At 55.4% G+C, this 14,200-nt stretch overlaps 2 protein-coding genes across 4 annotated transcripts in view; one reads left to right on the forward strand and one right to left on the reverse strand.

Annotated features, from left to right (window-relative positions):
* Window positions 1–2,822, reverse strand: part of IMP3 (IMP3, U3 small nucleolar ribonucleoprotein) — a 10,518-nt gene extending 7,696 nt beyond the window's left edge. The window contains exons 1-2 of the mRNA XM_011973712.1: window positions 2,221–2,822; window positions 1,104–1,219 (exon numbers count right to left, since the gene is read on the reverse strand). Coding sequence (XP_011829102.1) covers window positions 1,104–1,219; window positions 2,221–2,822 — 718 coding nt within the window. The remainder of the gene's footprint in view (window positions 1–1,103; window positions 1,220–2,220) is intronic.
* Window positions 2,685–13,448, forward strand: SNX33 (sorting nexin 33). 3 transcript variants are annotated; one of them, XM_011973709.1, is made up of 3 exons: window positions 2,685–5,068; window positions 5,291–5,333; window positions 11,799–13,448. In XM_011973709.1, the coding sequence occupies exons 1-3, from the start codon at window positions 3,863–3,865 to the stop codon at window positions 12,050–12,052; spliced, it is 1,503 nt and encodes a 500-aa protein (XP_011829099.1). In that variant the 5' UTR covers window positions 2,685–3,862; the 3' UTR covers window positions 12,053–13,448. The 3 variants fall into 3 exon arrangements, with proteins under 3 accessions (XP_011829099.1, XP_011829098.1, XP_011829100.1); XM_011973708.1 differs by having other exon boundaries at window positions 2,685–5,333; XM_011973710.1 differs by lacking the exon at window positions 5,291–5,333 and having other exon boundaries at window positions 2,685–5,110; window positions 12,298–13,448.
* Window positions 13,449–14,200: the final 752 nt, after the last annotated feature.

The following is a 14,200-nucleotide window of genomic DNA, read 5'->3' on the forward strand; positions in this document are numbered from 1 at the left end:
AAAAAAAAAAAAAAAGAATTATTGGAGAGAAGAGGATGAACCAGTGAGGCAGAAGGAATATCAGGAGAGTATGTTCTCTCCAATGCAAATGAAGAAAGTGTATCCAGGAGGAAGGAGTGATCAACCAGGTCAAATGCTACCAAAAGGTTAAATAAGAGAAGGACTGAGAATAATACCATTAGGGTCCAGCAACACCAAGGATATTGATGACCTTGACAAGAATAGTTCAGTGGAGTGTGGGAGTAAAAGATTGGCTAGAGGGATTTAAAGAGAGAACAGGAGAAAAGAAATTGGACGCACTTAGGAGAGAGAGTTATTTCAAGGAATTTTGCTGCAAAGGTGAGCAGAGGAATGGGGCAATAGCTGGTGGGGAAAGTGGAGTAAAAAAAAAAATTTGAGATGGAGTCTTGTTCTGTCGCTAGGCTGCAGTGCAGTGGCGGGTGCAATCTCGGCTCACTGCAACCTTGGCCTCCTGGGTTCAAGCGATTCTCCTGCCTCAGCCTCCTGAGTAGCTGGGACTACAGGCACACGCCGCCACGCCCAGCTAATTTTTGTATTTTTAGTAGAGACGGGGTTTCACCATGTTGCCCAGGATGGTCTCAAACTCCTGAGCTCAAGTGATCCACCTGCCTTGGCCTCCCAAAGTGCTGGGATTACAGGTGTGAGCCACTGCACCCTGCCCTGATGCTATTGTTAAACTCAGTTTAGAGAAAGGCTATGTGGACAGAAGATAGATCACAGGGAAGAGGGGTCCTAAAAGCATGTGGGGAAAACATATATTCAGTCTTAGAGATGCTAGGAGGAACTGTGTCTTTAGAATCAAGGCTGCCCCATGACAGGAAACAAGGTTTTAAGGTTACTTGACTAAGAGACTCGTCATACCTTTTCCCCTCTTGGAGGTTCTGGACTCACTGAGCTAACTTTCTGGTAACTGGGCTTCCCAAGGGGTAGCCCAAACTGCCTTGATCTATTGATGCAGAAATTCAGTTCTGCTTGACAGTTTTATTTCGCTGTGCAAATTAATACCTAGCCTTCTGGGGTTTGTACACAGGCCTTTATTCTGGTCAAATGCCAGACCTGCAAAGCTAGTCGGATGCACTCACTCAACCAGTGAAACTGGGTTTTGGGGCCAGAGGTCTGGGAACCATGTCCCTCAAAACAGCCAAAGGTATCCATCTTTAGCAGAACTACCTTGTACCAGTTAATCTGCAATAAGTGACTAGAGAGAGAATGAAGGGAAGATCTAGCTGGACAGGGCAGACAAGACTCCAGGGTACAGCCAGGAAAGGGGATCCTCCTGAAGCCTTTGCCTCATCTTAGGCACCTCCTTCTTCAGGAAGGTTTCCTTGATCCTTGCTCCACCCAGGCTGGAGTAGGTATCCTCATGTGCACTTTTCATGGCACTGACTAGTCACACTGGGCAGGGAGCATTTGTCTACTTGTCACAACACATCTGAGCTTTTGGAAAATAAGGATAATGTCTTAATTGTCTTTGTAGCTCAGGGGCCTGGTGCAGAGTAGATACTCAGTTAATGTTTCTTGAGTGCATGACTTGGCTGAATGAATGACTGAGAATGGATTGATTAAAGACAAGAGAGGATGGACTGTAAGCCCCCCAGGATGGGAACCCCGACTGACTTGTGGTGTACTCCCCAGTGCCCAGCACAGTGCCTAGCAGAGTCAGTGCCCAAAGTGTTCCAGATATGCTGACCGAGGATCAGATCCCACTTGCCTCAAGACTCTCTACCTGACCACCTCTCTCCTTGCTGCCCCTGGCTAGTACAGAACATCCAGTCCCGCTGCCGCACTAAGCAACACGGAACTGGGTGGCACCTAGACTTGTTCCCTGTCGCTGCAGATGTAGGGTAGTGTCTTTCCCTCCTTCCAAGCTAGTCGCCCAGGGCAGGGTCGCCCTATCTGGCTAGGGTGCTGCACCCTCAGCTGTCGGTATCTTAGGTCAGACGCCCGGAACGCGCAGGCCGTTTCTACCCCTCCGGAAAACAATCTCCGAGCTGCGCCACGACCCCGTCCCTGCGGAGCAGGAGTGGGGAATGGGAAGGTGGGAAGGCGAGCCCGCGACTCTGCTCCCCAACCCCAGCTGGCACGGCTTTTCACGCACCTCTCCCCGCCCGGCCCGATTTCCCCATCCTGGCTCTGGCGCGGTGCTCCTTGCAGCCCCACGCTTTGCAAACTTTGGGAGTTTTACTCCATTTGCGTCACGGAAAAGGCAGGAGGATGACGGAGTCCAGGAAGCGAGGCAGCAGTGGCTGGCAAGCTCCACCGCCGGGCGCTCCAACCACGGGGGCGTGAGGTGTCTCCCGGCGAGGGCAGACAGACGGAGGGAGAGCAGGGGAGGTGGCGGTCCCAGAGACCAGCCCCGGAGGCTCTCGGGCTCCCTCGTTCCCGGGTCGTTTCCTCCCTCTTGCCTCCGGGACTGAGCGAGGGCACTGGCCAGATGGGAAGCCGCGCGGAGGAGTAGGCGGGGGCTCGGCTGCTGCGCCCCGGGCCCGCGGGAGGGCGGAGCTGGCCGTCCCTGCCCCGCCGGGGCGCACGGAAGTGCAGCGGAGTTTGCCCGATTCTCCAGCCTGCTTCCCCCTCCCTCCTCCCTCTCCCCACCCCTCACCTCCCCTTTGGCGATCCCCTCCTTCCTCGGGACGCCACCTCCCGGAATCGCGTTTTTGTTTTGGAGCTGCCTTCTCGCTGGCGGCGCGGAGGGTCTGCGAGCGCAGGGGAAGGCAGGCTGGGGGCGCAGCCCGCCCCCCACTGGCCGGGCCCCGCAGGGCGGAGCGGAGGACGGACGGACAGACGGCCAGCCGCGCCATCTGCTCGCCGGAGCTCACTCTCCAAACTCCAAACTGTTGAGTGTGTGCGTGCACGCGAGGGTGGGGGTCGGGGGTCGTAAGTCCCGGGTGAGGAACTGGTTTCTGCTGGGGTTACCTTTGGACGGGGTTCCTGGGATTCAGAGCAGGGTCAGCGTCAGTCTCAGAAACTGCTGAGGAATTAGGCAAACAAAAGAGACCACTCAGCGACTGGCCAGAAGTCGCCCGACCGCCTTGTCGCGCCCCCTCCTTCCTCCGGGGTTGGGACTGGCCACTTCTGGGGCGGGGAGAGGGCGCCCGAGCCGGCGGGGGCTCTGGCTGCGCAGCCGGGGTCGAAGAGTTGGCGGCCTGTTGTGTAAGCCTCAGTCCTTGTTTTCCCGGCCTGGCTCGTTGTGAAGCCGGACACATCCACCCTTGGACTCGATTCAGGCGGCTGCTGCTTTTCTCCTTGCCCCTCTTGGATTTTCCGGATATTTGAAAACCCAGTGGCCCAGGAGCAAGAGGAGGAGGAAGGAGGAAGGGGCAGATCTGCAGAGGAATGTGAGAGCCTCCCAAAGCGAGAGTGGCCAAAAGAATCTGGGAGCCAGAGGGACAGCCGAGCCCTGCCTGGGTTTCTGGAATGGTGGTTTCCGAGTGAGTCTCTTCTATTTTAGAACGTTGTTCCAGTGGAAAGTGTCGAATTTTTCCCCTCGCAGGGCAGATTTCTCCAGGTCACTTGACTTTTCTTCTGGGAGTAGGAGTTAGGAGAGACTCCCCTCTAATCCCCCAGGGGCTGCTAAGGGAGGAGGCTATGGACATGAGCCCTCCCTGCTCACAAGCATATGCCGGAGACCTGATAGGGCAGTTTCTGGGCCGTGGACATTGCTTTGAAGAGCGGGAGATTGGACAGCATCTGTGGGTGCTGAGACCCCACCTTAGGACCTGAGAGATTGAACTGTGTAAGCGCCATTCAGCTGCGAGTGCATTCTTGGACTTCCTTGTGAGCATCCCGGGTCTGGACAGGACCCTCTCCTTCCCATCTGTCTATACCACCCAGCCCAACCATGACACTGAAAGGCCGAGCCCTCTATGACTTTCACAGTGAGAACAAGGAGGAAATCAGCATCCAGCAGGATGAGGACCTGGTCATCTTCAGCGAGATCTCACTGGATGGCTGGCTGCAGGGCCAGAACAGCCGTGGGGAGACAGGGCTCTTTCCTGCCTCTTACGTGGAGATCGTCCGTTCTGGCATCAGCACCAACCATGCTGACTACTCCAGCAGCCCTGCAGGCTCTCCAGGGGCCCACGTGAGCTTGTACAATAGCCCCAGTGTGGCCAACCCAGCTAGGAGTGGTGGGGGCAGTGGCTTCCTCTCAAACCAGGGTAGCTTCGAGGAGGATGATGATGATGATTGGGATGACTGGGACGATGGATGCACAGTGGTGGAGGAGCCACGGGCTGGTGGGCTGGGCACCAATGGGCACCCTCCCCTCAACCTCTCCTACCCTGGTGCCTACCCCAGCCAGCACATGGCCTTCCGGCCCAAGCCACCGCTGGAGCGGCAGGACAGCCTGGCATCTGCCAAGCGAGGCAGTGTGGTGGGCCGTAACCTCAACCGTTTCTCATGCTTTGTGCGTTCTGGAGTGGAGGCCTTCATCCTGGGTGATGTGCCCATGATGGCCAAGATCGCTGAGACATACTCCATTGAAATGGGCCCTCGTGGCCCCCAGTGGAAGGCCAACCCCCACCCATTTGCCTGCTCTGTGGAGGACCCCACAAAACAGACCAAGTTCAAGGGCATCAAAAGCTACATCTCCTACAAGCTCACACCCACCCATGCTGCCTCACCTGTCTACCGGCGCTACAAACACTTTGACTGGCTCTATAACCGCCTGCTACACAAGTTCACTGTCATCTCAGTGCCCCACCTGCCTGAGAAGCAGGCCACAGGCCGCTTCGAGGAGGACTTCATTGAAAAGCGGAAGCGGAGACTCATCCTCTGGATGGACCACATGACCAGCCACCCTGTGCTCTCCCAGTACGAAGGCTTCCAGCATTTCCTTAGCTGCCTAGATGACAAGCAGTGGAAGATGGGCAAACGCCGGGCGGAGAAGGATGAGATGGTGGGTGCCAGCTTCCTGCTCACCTTCCAGATCCCCACCGAGCACCAGGACCTGCAGGACGTGGAAGATCGCGTGGACACTTTCAAGGCCTTCAGTAAGAAGATGGACGACAGTGTCCTGCAGCTCAGCACCGTGGCGTCAGAGCTGGTGCGTAAACACGTGGGGGGCTTCCGCAAGGAATTCCAGAAGCTGGGCAGTGCCTTCCAGGCCATCAGTCATTCCTTCCAGATGGACCCCCCTTTTTGCTCTGAGGCCCTCAACAGTGCCATTTCTCACACGGGCCGTACCTATGAAGCCATCGGGGAGATGTTTGCTGAGCAGCCCAAGAATGACCTCTTCCAGATGCTGGACACACTGTCTCTCTACCAGGGCCTGCTCTCTAACTTCCCTGACATCATCCACCTACAGAAAGGTAAGACCCAGTGCAGGCAGGAAACCCATCCTGAGTCTGACTCTCTGCTGGGCCCTGGGGAGATGGGGATGGCCTGGATAGAATGGAGCAACTTATCTTTATTTCTCTGTCTCAATCATTCATTTAACAAATGTGTTGGACTGGGCATGGTGGCTTATGCTTGTAATCTCAGCACTTTGGGAGGTTGAAGTAGGAAGATCAATCACTTGGACCCAGGAGGTTGAGACTACAGTGAGCCCGATTGTGCCACTTCACTCCAGCCTGGGTGACAGAGTGAGACCCTGTCTCTAAAACAAACAAACAAACAAACATGTTGAGTATCAACTCTGTATCTGTGCAAATGTGCTTCTAGGTGCAGGAATATTGTTGTGCACAGGCCTGGTCTCTGTCCTCATGGAGCTTGATATTTACCTTCTTGTCAGTTCATTCATTTTCTCTGGATCTCATTTACCCATCATGCATGGTGTCATGCTGGGTTCTGAGAACACACAGATGACCAGGCCCCAGGCCTTGCCCTTGAGGAGCTGGTAGGCCCTTGGGAGACAGAGACCCAACCCAGATAACAAGAGCTCAGAGTGGGGGCCTGTCTTCTGCCCCTTGCAAGTTCACCTCCCCACCTTTGCAGCTTTGCAAGTTACTCTCACCACTGTGTATTCTCTCTATGAGCGTCTTGTCTGTGTGCAGGAAGATCCCTGTCCCCATTTTGCGGATGAAGGAGTTAGGTCCACAGAAGAGTGGTTGCACAGCCTGTGGCCCGGCTGGGACTGTCCTTTCCTCCTGCCACCTCCCCAAGGACACGTCCATGTTGGCCACTTCCCAAGCCTAGCCATGTTTTCAGTTGTCATGACCCTCTCCGTGGGGGAGGGACAGGATGGGCCTCTGCCTGTTACTGCTGGGGCTGTCAAGGAACTGCCGGGGAAATGACTCATCCTGGGTCACACAGGGGCACCCTGGCTGGACCAGGCTGCGGAATCAGGGGTCCAGGGCACTGCCCACATGGCCTATCCAACTCCTGCTTCCCAAGCCTGGCTTCTCTTCTTGCCTGAGGAGACAGCCAGTGACTGCCCCAGCAGGTGCCTGAGTCCTGGGGACAGCTAGGAGGGCAGATGTCAGGAGAGAGGTGTGATCCTCCCTGGGGCTGCTGGGTAACTCGTATGCAGGGCGTGGAGCTGGCTCCCTGGCCCTTGGGCCCTGAGGTCAGGCCTGGCTTGGTGGGGAGTTTGACTCTGGGTGGGGCCAGGAGGCAGACCTCTGGACTGAGCCTGGGGAACAGGAAACATGTCACCCACCACCACCAGGGAGGGCCTGGGGTAAGCTGCCCTTACTTTCCTTTACCAAGAGGTTGACTTCTATAACTTCTCTAGCTCCCAGCCTCCTTTCTCCCCTCACTATATCCTCTTCCTCTTCCTGTTTTTTTTTTTCTTTTTTCTCATCTCTACCTTTCTTCTTCCTCCTCTGAACTCCACGAAACACAAACCTGAGTGCTAGTCTTGGCTCTGCCCCTAGATTGCTGTGCATCCCTGGGGAGTGCCTTTGTCTCTCTGGGTCTTAGTTTCCTGGTCTGTAAAACAAGGGAAGGTCGGGTCTTCGAGGGAGTGGGTGGGAAGGGACTCTTGGGGTGGGTCTGGTTCAGAAGCAGAATGACACCTTAGCTCTGACTCTGAGCTCTGGGGCAGGAGTAGGGCAGGGGAGATGGCCAGGCCTGCTGGGGGCCCACTGGGGCAGGTGTCTCCCTGAGCAGAAGTGGGAAGGCTGGTTCAACCAGCTCCTTAGATGGCTTGTTCCTGCGCAGACAGCAGGAGGGGGAGCGCAATGATTAAACAGATGCTCCCATGTAGTGGCTGGGGACCCCCACCCAGAACAGAGGTGAGGGCATTAGGGCAGCCCCACACCCAGGAAGGACACCAGGGCCTCCCAGGCTGAGGGGGAAGCCAGATTGGCCTTTCTGACCCTGGGCAGAGAGACCGAACTGAGAGAGGCCATTTCTGAGTTTCGACTTGAGGTGTTTCTAAGAGTCGGGCCACTGTCCTCTGTGCTGATGCATTTGACCTGAAGCAGAGGCCAGCCCACCTCCTTCCCTTCCCGGGATGAACCCTACCAATGGGCTAAGCCCCCTCTGGCTTACTCTAAGTTCTGGGCTCCGCACTGCTCTTCCCAGGCCTGTGGTGTGGGGCAAGTTAGGGAGCGGGTACTGAGACAGAACTGGACAGGCTTTGGGGACCACAGCCCAATGGGGGTGATAAGGAGGGGGTCCTATGCTGGCCCTAGGGGTGGAGCCCGTCTCACAGAAAGGAGAAGAACAGTTGGGTCCTGGGCCCCAAGGATTCTGTTCAGCTTGTCTGGACATCTGAATGGGTGGTGAGTGTGTGGGAGGAAGGACAGTGGAGGCCTAGGTGGGAGTCAGGAGACCAAGATTTGGACAAACTTTGCATCTGACATGACTTTGGGAGAGATTTCTCCCCTCAGTCTCTAGGTGAACAAAATGGGACCTGAGGGTCTTCATTTCCTTAGGAGGGCTCCATGTCATGTGAAACTTACATTAAACAAATTTGTATGCTTTTCAAAAATAAAAATAAAATGAAATAAAATGGGACATAAACCCTGGCTGGAGCTGAGAGGAGCCTGGTCTTCCCACGGGCCTAGTCCCCGTAGCCCAATCCAGGGGTCTCCTAAGAGAAGGGTAACCATAGGCAGTTTGGGGCATAAAAGGGGGCCCTAGCAATAGTGATCCCAGGACAACAAGGGGAAAGTGTCCAGGACTGTCCGGGGCAAGCCGGGACCTATGGACCCCCAACTTAAGAGCCAGCAAGAGCAGGGCTGGTCCTAAGGCTCATGACAGGTCAGGAGGGCAATGTGGTCACCTCCGTTTTACAGACGAGGTGCAGCAATGCAGATGAGCCTCAGAGCAGGAGCTGGCGCCCAATGTGTCTGACTTCGCAGCCCAGGATTTCTACTGTGTTTCTACTGTGCCCCCCAGATAGGGGAGGGGATCCCCAGGGATGGAGAGCTGAGCCAGAAGGGGAAAGAGGAGGGAGGAAGGCTTGGGTGCTCCTTCACTGGTCCCATGGGCTAGAGATAGGCCCAGGACCACAGAGCATCCATGGAGGGGCCACAGGGACAGCGTGGTCAAAGCAAAGTGGCCATTGTAGGGACAAGTTCTTGCTTTGGGGACAGATGGGTTCAGCCTCTGGGTTCTAAGCCATTATCTAGCCCTCCCTCTACCTCACCCCCCTAGGCGTAAACAAAGAGAATAATACTCTGCTGTGAGCTACCACCTGAAGGTACTTGCTGTGAGCTCATGGATAGAAAAGCAGTTTGCGCTGGGCTCCGTGGCTCATGCCTGTAATCTCAGCACTCTGGGAGGCCAAAGTGGGCGGATCACAGGAGTTCGAGACCAGCCTGGCTAACATAGTGAAACCCTGTCTCTACTAAAAATACAAAAAAATAGCCAGGCATGGTGGCGGGCACCTGTAATCCCAGCTACTTGGGAGGCTGAGGCAGGAGAATCACTTGAACCTGGGAGGCGGAGGTTGCAGTGAGCCGAGATCAAGCCACTGAACTCCAGCATGGGCAACAGAACAAGACTCCATCTCAAAAAAAAAAAAAAAAAAAAGAAAAAGAAAAAGAAAGAAAAGAAAAGTAGTTTTCAAGCTATAGCATGTAGCATCTGGAGCTCCTATTCTATCTCAGATACGATCCTTTCTACTGTGTACATATTAGTTCAGTTAAGCCTCAACGATACTATAGGGCGGGTACTATTATTATCCCATTTTACAGATGTGGAAACTCTAAAGCACTATACCGTATGAGAGGTTGTCAACAACATCACATCTAGGGCAACCTGTCCCACTGGGCAGTGGGGAGACCTGGAGCCCAGGCAAGAGCAGTGGCATGCTGGAGAGGACACAGCTAGGACTAAGACTCAGACCTCCTGCTCCCTCCTGCCCCCAACCTGGGGTGGATGTTAGCTATCTCCAAGAGGTAGCGGCAAGATGGATTGAGGTGGGAGCTTAAGGAATATCCCTGGGACTCTGCAGCTGGTGGGCTGCAGCCCTCCTTTCTGCATTTCTGGGACCCAGCCTGTAAGAGGAGTGCTGAGGCAGGAGGTCCTCCTGGGTCCTCAGCTCTCAGGTTAAGTCTTAAGTAGAATGTAGGGGGGATGCTGGACAGGCCTGAGCCATGACTCCCAGCCTGTGGGGTGGGGTGCATTAGCATTAGCTGGTCCTGGCCCCAGAGCTGAGTCACAGGGTGGAGGGGTAACGGAGAGTAGGGTGGGGCCTGTTTCCCCCCGACCTCTGTGGCCTTTGCTCCCCATCCCTGGCCTCCTGCCTGTCTTTGGATACCTAACCATTGCAATGGGTTCATTCTTACTCTTTGGGCTCCTCATTAGCAAAAGAGACCTTTCCTTCCTTCAAGGCCATGGGCAGGAAAAGTCTACAGATGCACTTCCACTGTGCCAACTTTCTCAGGCAGGTGGAATCCAGGCTAGTTCAGTATCTCCCCTTTAGCTGGGTTCCTTCTGTGGAAGTTTAACTCCAGTTTCTTCACCCTGCTGTTTTCTACCTTTCTTGTTACGGTTCTTCCTACTCCTTGGGACCTTCTTGAATCCCTGTGTCCAATGTCTGGGGGCCCCACACACATGCCTGAAGGACCTAGCATGTACTCCCTGCAACAGAAGTGGTGTCCAACCCCCAGCTGTGGAGGACCAGGCAGGACAGAGGCTGGGAGTTCTGGGCAAGTTCCTGTCCCTCAGGGCCTTGGCCTCCTCTGTACAGTAGTAGGGTGGAGGTGGAATTGAGGGTCAGACACCTGACCTTTTGGGCCTTTCCAGCTCTGATGTCTCTTTCTGGGTCCTATCCTGGGCCTTGGGGTGATCCCCCTTCTGCTGCCCAGGGCTGGGCTGTTGAGATGGTGCAGGAGGTGGTCCAGGGAAGGTGGCAGAAGGACTGAGTGGGCTGGGAGCTGGGGACTGCAGATTTCTTTTGGGTGCTGTGTGAGCAGCCCTGGAGACTCTCTGAACTTGAGTCTGTTTGCCTGAAATGCTACTATTAGCCGATTAGCCATGCACTTGTCAACTAACATGGATGCTGTCCCTTCTAAAGGCATCCAGAATTATTCCCAGCATGTAGAGCCCTGGGCCTGATATACAGTGAGTGCTCAATGAATGCATTTAGAAAGCACTGGACAATTTCAGTCAGGGAGTGAAGAGAATACCATCTAGAAGGCCCTCAAGAGCCCTCCTTAAAGGAGAAGTGGGAAAGCATGGATATTGAGCATGCTGTCTGTGTGCAGTGGGTGCGTTTGAAGTGCTCAGGGGTGTGCTGTTCACTGTGCCAACCCTTCCCACCTCCTAATCTTCTTTGCATGGTGGATTCCCTGTAGCCCTCGGTGACTGAGTGCCAGGCACAGGCAAACTTCCTTCTCTTCCCAGCAACTGTCCCTACTGGCTTAAAGGCAGAATTAGTCAAGTCCCTTTTAATTCAGAACTGAAATTCATTCACCAACTGCTTGTTCATTCATTCAGATTCTTCTAAATTGGGTCCTCTGCTCAGGTTCATCTCCACCCCCCATCTGTTACCTGGTTATTACACAACCTCCTCTAGTTCCCTGGGGGCTGGGATGAGGAGGGAACAGGGCGTGCATGTCTGGGAGATACACCAGGTGGCCTTTGAAGAGTTGCTTTAGAATCATAAGTGTGATGGGGGTGGGAGTGGGGAGCCAGGGCACAGGTGACATGGGGGAGGCATTCTGTCAGGGGAACTGGGAGAGGCTCCAGTGTAGAAGTGGCACCTGATCGGGACCATGAATTATGAATAGGAATCCAGGGGGCAGAGGTAGGAAAGAGCCAGGTGAGTTTGATGAACATGGGGGTCACTGCGGAATGCATGCAGGGGCCCAACTCCAGAGGTGAGGGCGCCCCAGGCCAGGCAGATTGGTGTGGACCTTGATCTGTTGGTGGTGGAGAGCCAGGAAAGGTGCCCAGCTTGGAAGACCTCTTTAGATGCTGCAGAGAACCTGTCAGAGGCTGGGGCAAAGGGCAGGGAGCCGTGGGGGGACTGTTGTGGCAGTCCAGTGATGGACAGGGTTGAATCAGTTCAGCAGGCCTATATCAGGATCTGCTGTGGGCCAGGCCTTGTTCTGGGTACCAGGGACACACAGAGGTTGAGGACAGGCTGTATCCTCATTGAACTCATAGTCCATCAAGCAAGGCTGTGACTGGTCACGTGTGGGCTACTGGTGGCACTGCAAATTTGGAGGGAAGATGATGTGCTTGGTTTAGGAGGTACTGAGGGTGAGGACCTGGGGAATGTCCTGGCAGAGACACCCAGGTGGCTGGAATGTGGGTCTGGGGCTCAGGAGTGAGGTCCGAGTTGAACTGATGAGGGTGCTGTCTGCCCTCAAGGGTATAGGGAGCACATGGAGATCAGAGCCCTAACATGCTGTCCTCTGCTCTGCCTATGCCAGGCGCCTTCGCCAAAGTGAAGGAGAGCCAACGCATGAGTGACGAGGGCCGCATGGCGCAGGACGAGGCAGATGGCATTCGCAGGCGCTGCCGCGTGGTGGGTTTCGCCCTGCAGGCCGAGATGAACCACTTCCACCAGCGCCGTGAGCTCGACTTCAAGCACATGATGCAGAATTACCTGCGCCAGCAGATCCTCTTCTACCAGCGGGTGGGCCAGCAGCTGGAGAAGACCCTGCGCATGTATGACAACCTCTGACCGCGTGTGCCTAGGCCCCCTCCTTCCCCTGGGCCTGGTCACTGCAGTGCACCCCACTTTCCCAACCTCCCTATACCAGCAGTGGCTGGGGGAGGGGTCAGCAGTTGGGGAGAGAAGCGGCCTGTCCTGCCTCCTGGGAGAAGGAGCTTTCAAGGAGTCATGAGTACCCCTGGGAAATTCCCCACTCCTTAGAAGTGGGGCACAGCAGGGGTGAGAATGGAGCCAAGAGCCCTCGAGGCCAAGGCCTGGGCTGCCGGTTAGTCAGTGAAGGTCAGGCCAGGGTCTCAGCCTCCCCTAGAGCCTATTTTGCTTGCTCACCTGGCCACTGCTGCCTTATCCATTCAGCAGACACCGAGGCCTGCTGCACCCCTGGGTCGGACACTGGGCACCCAGGGCTGTAACTTGCCTGCTCTTCAGGAGTCCTCAGTGAAGGTCGGGGTTAGACATAGACAAAGTCAATGCAGTGTGACTGACGGTTAAGTGAGGGATTTCTGGAAGCTCATAGAAGGGGCCACAGCATTCCACTGGTCAGGGAAGACTCCATGGAGTAGACAACATTCGGGCAGTGTTTTAAAGGATGACAAGGGCCTGCCAGACAATACATGGGGAGAAGGACTTTCAGGGGAGAGGAACAGCATGGGCAAAGTTATGGAGGCATGCAAACATCTCCCTCTTCTCTCCCTTACTTTCCAAGCAAGTTAGGTGCGCTTTCCTTGGGGATTCTGGCCTGTGTGGTAGGAAGGGATCTCCCTTGCTCCCATGTTGCTGGCTGTCCTTGCATCACCCTGTCCCCTGCAGGAGGGGGCTACAGGCCATCTCCCTCCTGTAGGCCTCTGACTGCCCTCCACTTTTGGGCCCCCAGCTTCTCTCGGGTAGGAGACCATTGCAGCATCCTTCCCTCCTCGGGTTCAAGGTGCTGAGGTATAAGCCCTGGGCCCCAGATCCCTGGTGACACCTTCCTGGAGAAGACTCTCGAAAGCAACTGTATATTTGAGTTCACCAGCAATAACTCCCCACACTCGAAGCAGGTCCAAACCCAGGATCCCAGGGTCCTTGGGCTCCTTGGCACTGTCTTCCCCAGATCCTTCCTGTTGCACAATGGGAAACCTAAGAGGAAAAAGACAGGGGCCTGCCTGCCTGCCCACCCGCTCTCTGCCTGCCTCGCTGGAATGCAGGCCCCCGCTCTGGGTTGGGTTGTGCTGTCTCTGACCTATGTTTACATCCCCAAGGAGTTACTGCCTCCTCCCCACCCAGGTCAGGGTGTGGTCCAGCAGCTTGTTGTGGGGTGCTGACCTGTGTCACCACTGCCCTCCTTGCCCCTAGGGGGGTCATGGTCTCCTCCTGGATACTGCTGCTTGAATCTTTTTTCTTGATAAACCTTTTACAATTAAGATAACACAAGCATGACTTTTTCTGTTTGGATCCCAGAAAGGTGGAGGGCGGAAGAAGGATAGAGGCCTAATTGCTCCTGGGAGCCATTGGATGAGATTCTGAGGTCCTGGTGGGCACAAATTTACCACAGGACCTCAAAAGTTGGGGGGAGGGCTGTGCTGGTGGAAGGTGCCAGCAGGCAGGAGGAGCTAGAGGTGGCTGTGGACCCCCGGGTGGATCCATCCCTCTCTAGAACGCACTGTTGTCTCTAAAATGGGTGGAGTGCTGCCCAGGGGACTGGCTGTATTGCCTTGTGATCTGGGGCTGAGGGTTGTATGAGGAAGGGACAGGATGCTGTGCCCCAGGACAGTTTAATAGATGGTGGCTCCTCTCCCCAAGCAGCCATGCCCTGACCTTGCCCTTGAAAAGCCCTAGTCCACAGGAGAGAAGTGGGGGACTCAGAAGCTGTGTCTCTTCCCCAAGCTGTCCTGGGTATCCAACAGAGCAGAGGCTCCCACACTGGAAACTGAAGAGGATGCTGGCTGTGCCCTTGGGGGTGCCCTGGTCAGGATGAGCAGATCTTGCTCTTGGATCTATTCATCCACAGAGGAGAGGAGGGTACTGGTTGAGACTTGGCTCTCCTTTGGAGGCAATGGGGACTTGGTGGAGAGAGGGCTTCCGGGGTCAAGGCCGTCAGGGAAGGTTGGCTAGGCCAGGGACCAGGGAGCTTGTGCAGGAAGATGGGGAAGGTCCAGCAGGTGCGGTGGGGGAAGGGGC

The sequence above is a fragment of the Mandrillus leucophaeus genome, unplaced genomic scaffold, assembly GCF_000951045.1.
Source record: "Mandrillus leucophaeus isolate KB7577 unplaced genomic scaffold, Mleu.le_1.0 Scaffold1395, whole genome shotgun sequence".
In the NCBI taxonomy this organism is placed as follows: Eukaryota; Metazoa; Chordata; class Mammalia; order Primates; family Cercopithecidae; genus Mandrillus; species Mandrillus leucophaeus.

Coding starts and splice junctions, on each gene's coding strand:
- SNX33 (XM_011973708.1), top strand. CDS start 3,863: ATGACACTGAAAGGCCGAGCCCTCTATGACTTTCACAGTGAGAACAAG. Junction 5,334..11,798: donor CATCATCCACCTACAGAAAG/GTAAGACCCAGT, acceptor TGCCTATGCCAG/GCGCCTTCGCCAAAGTGAAG.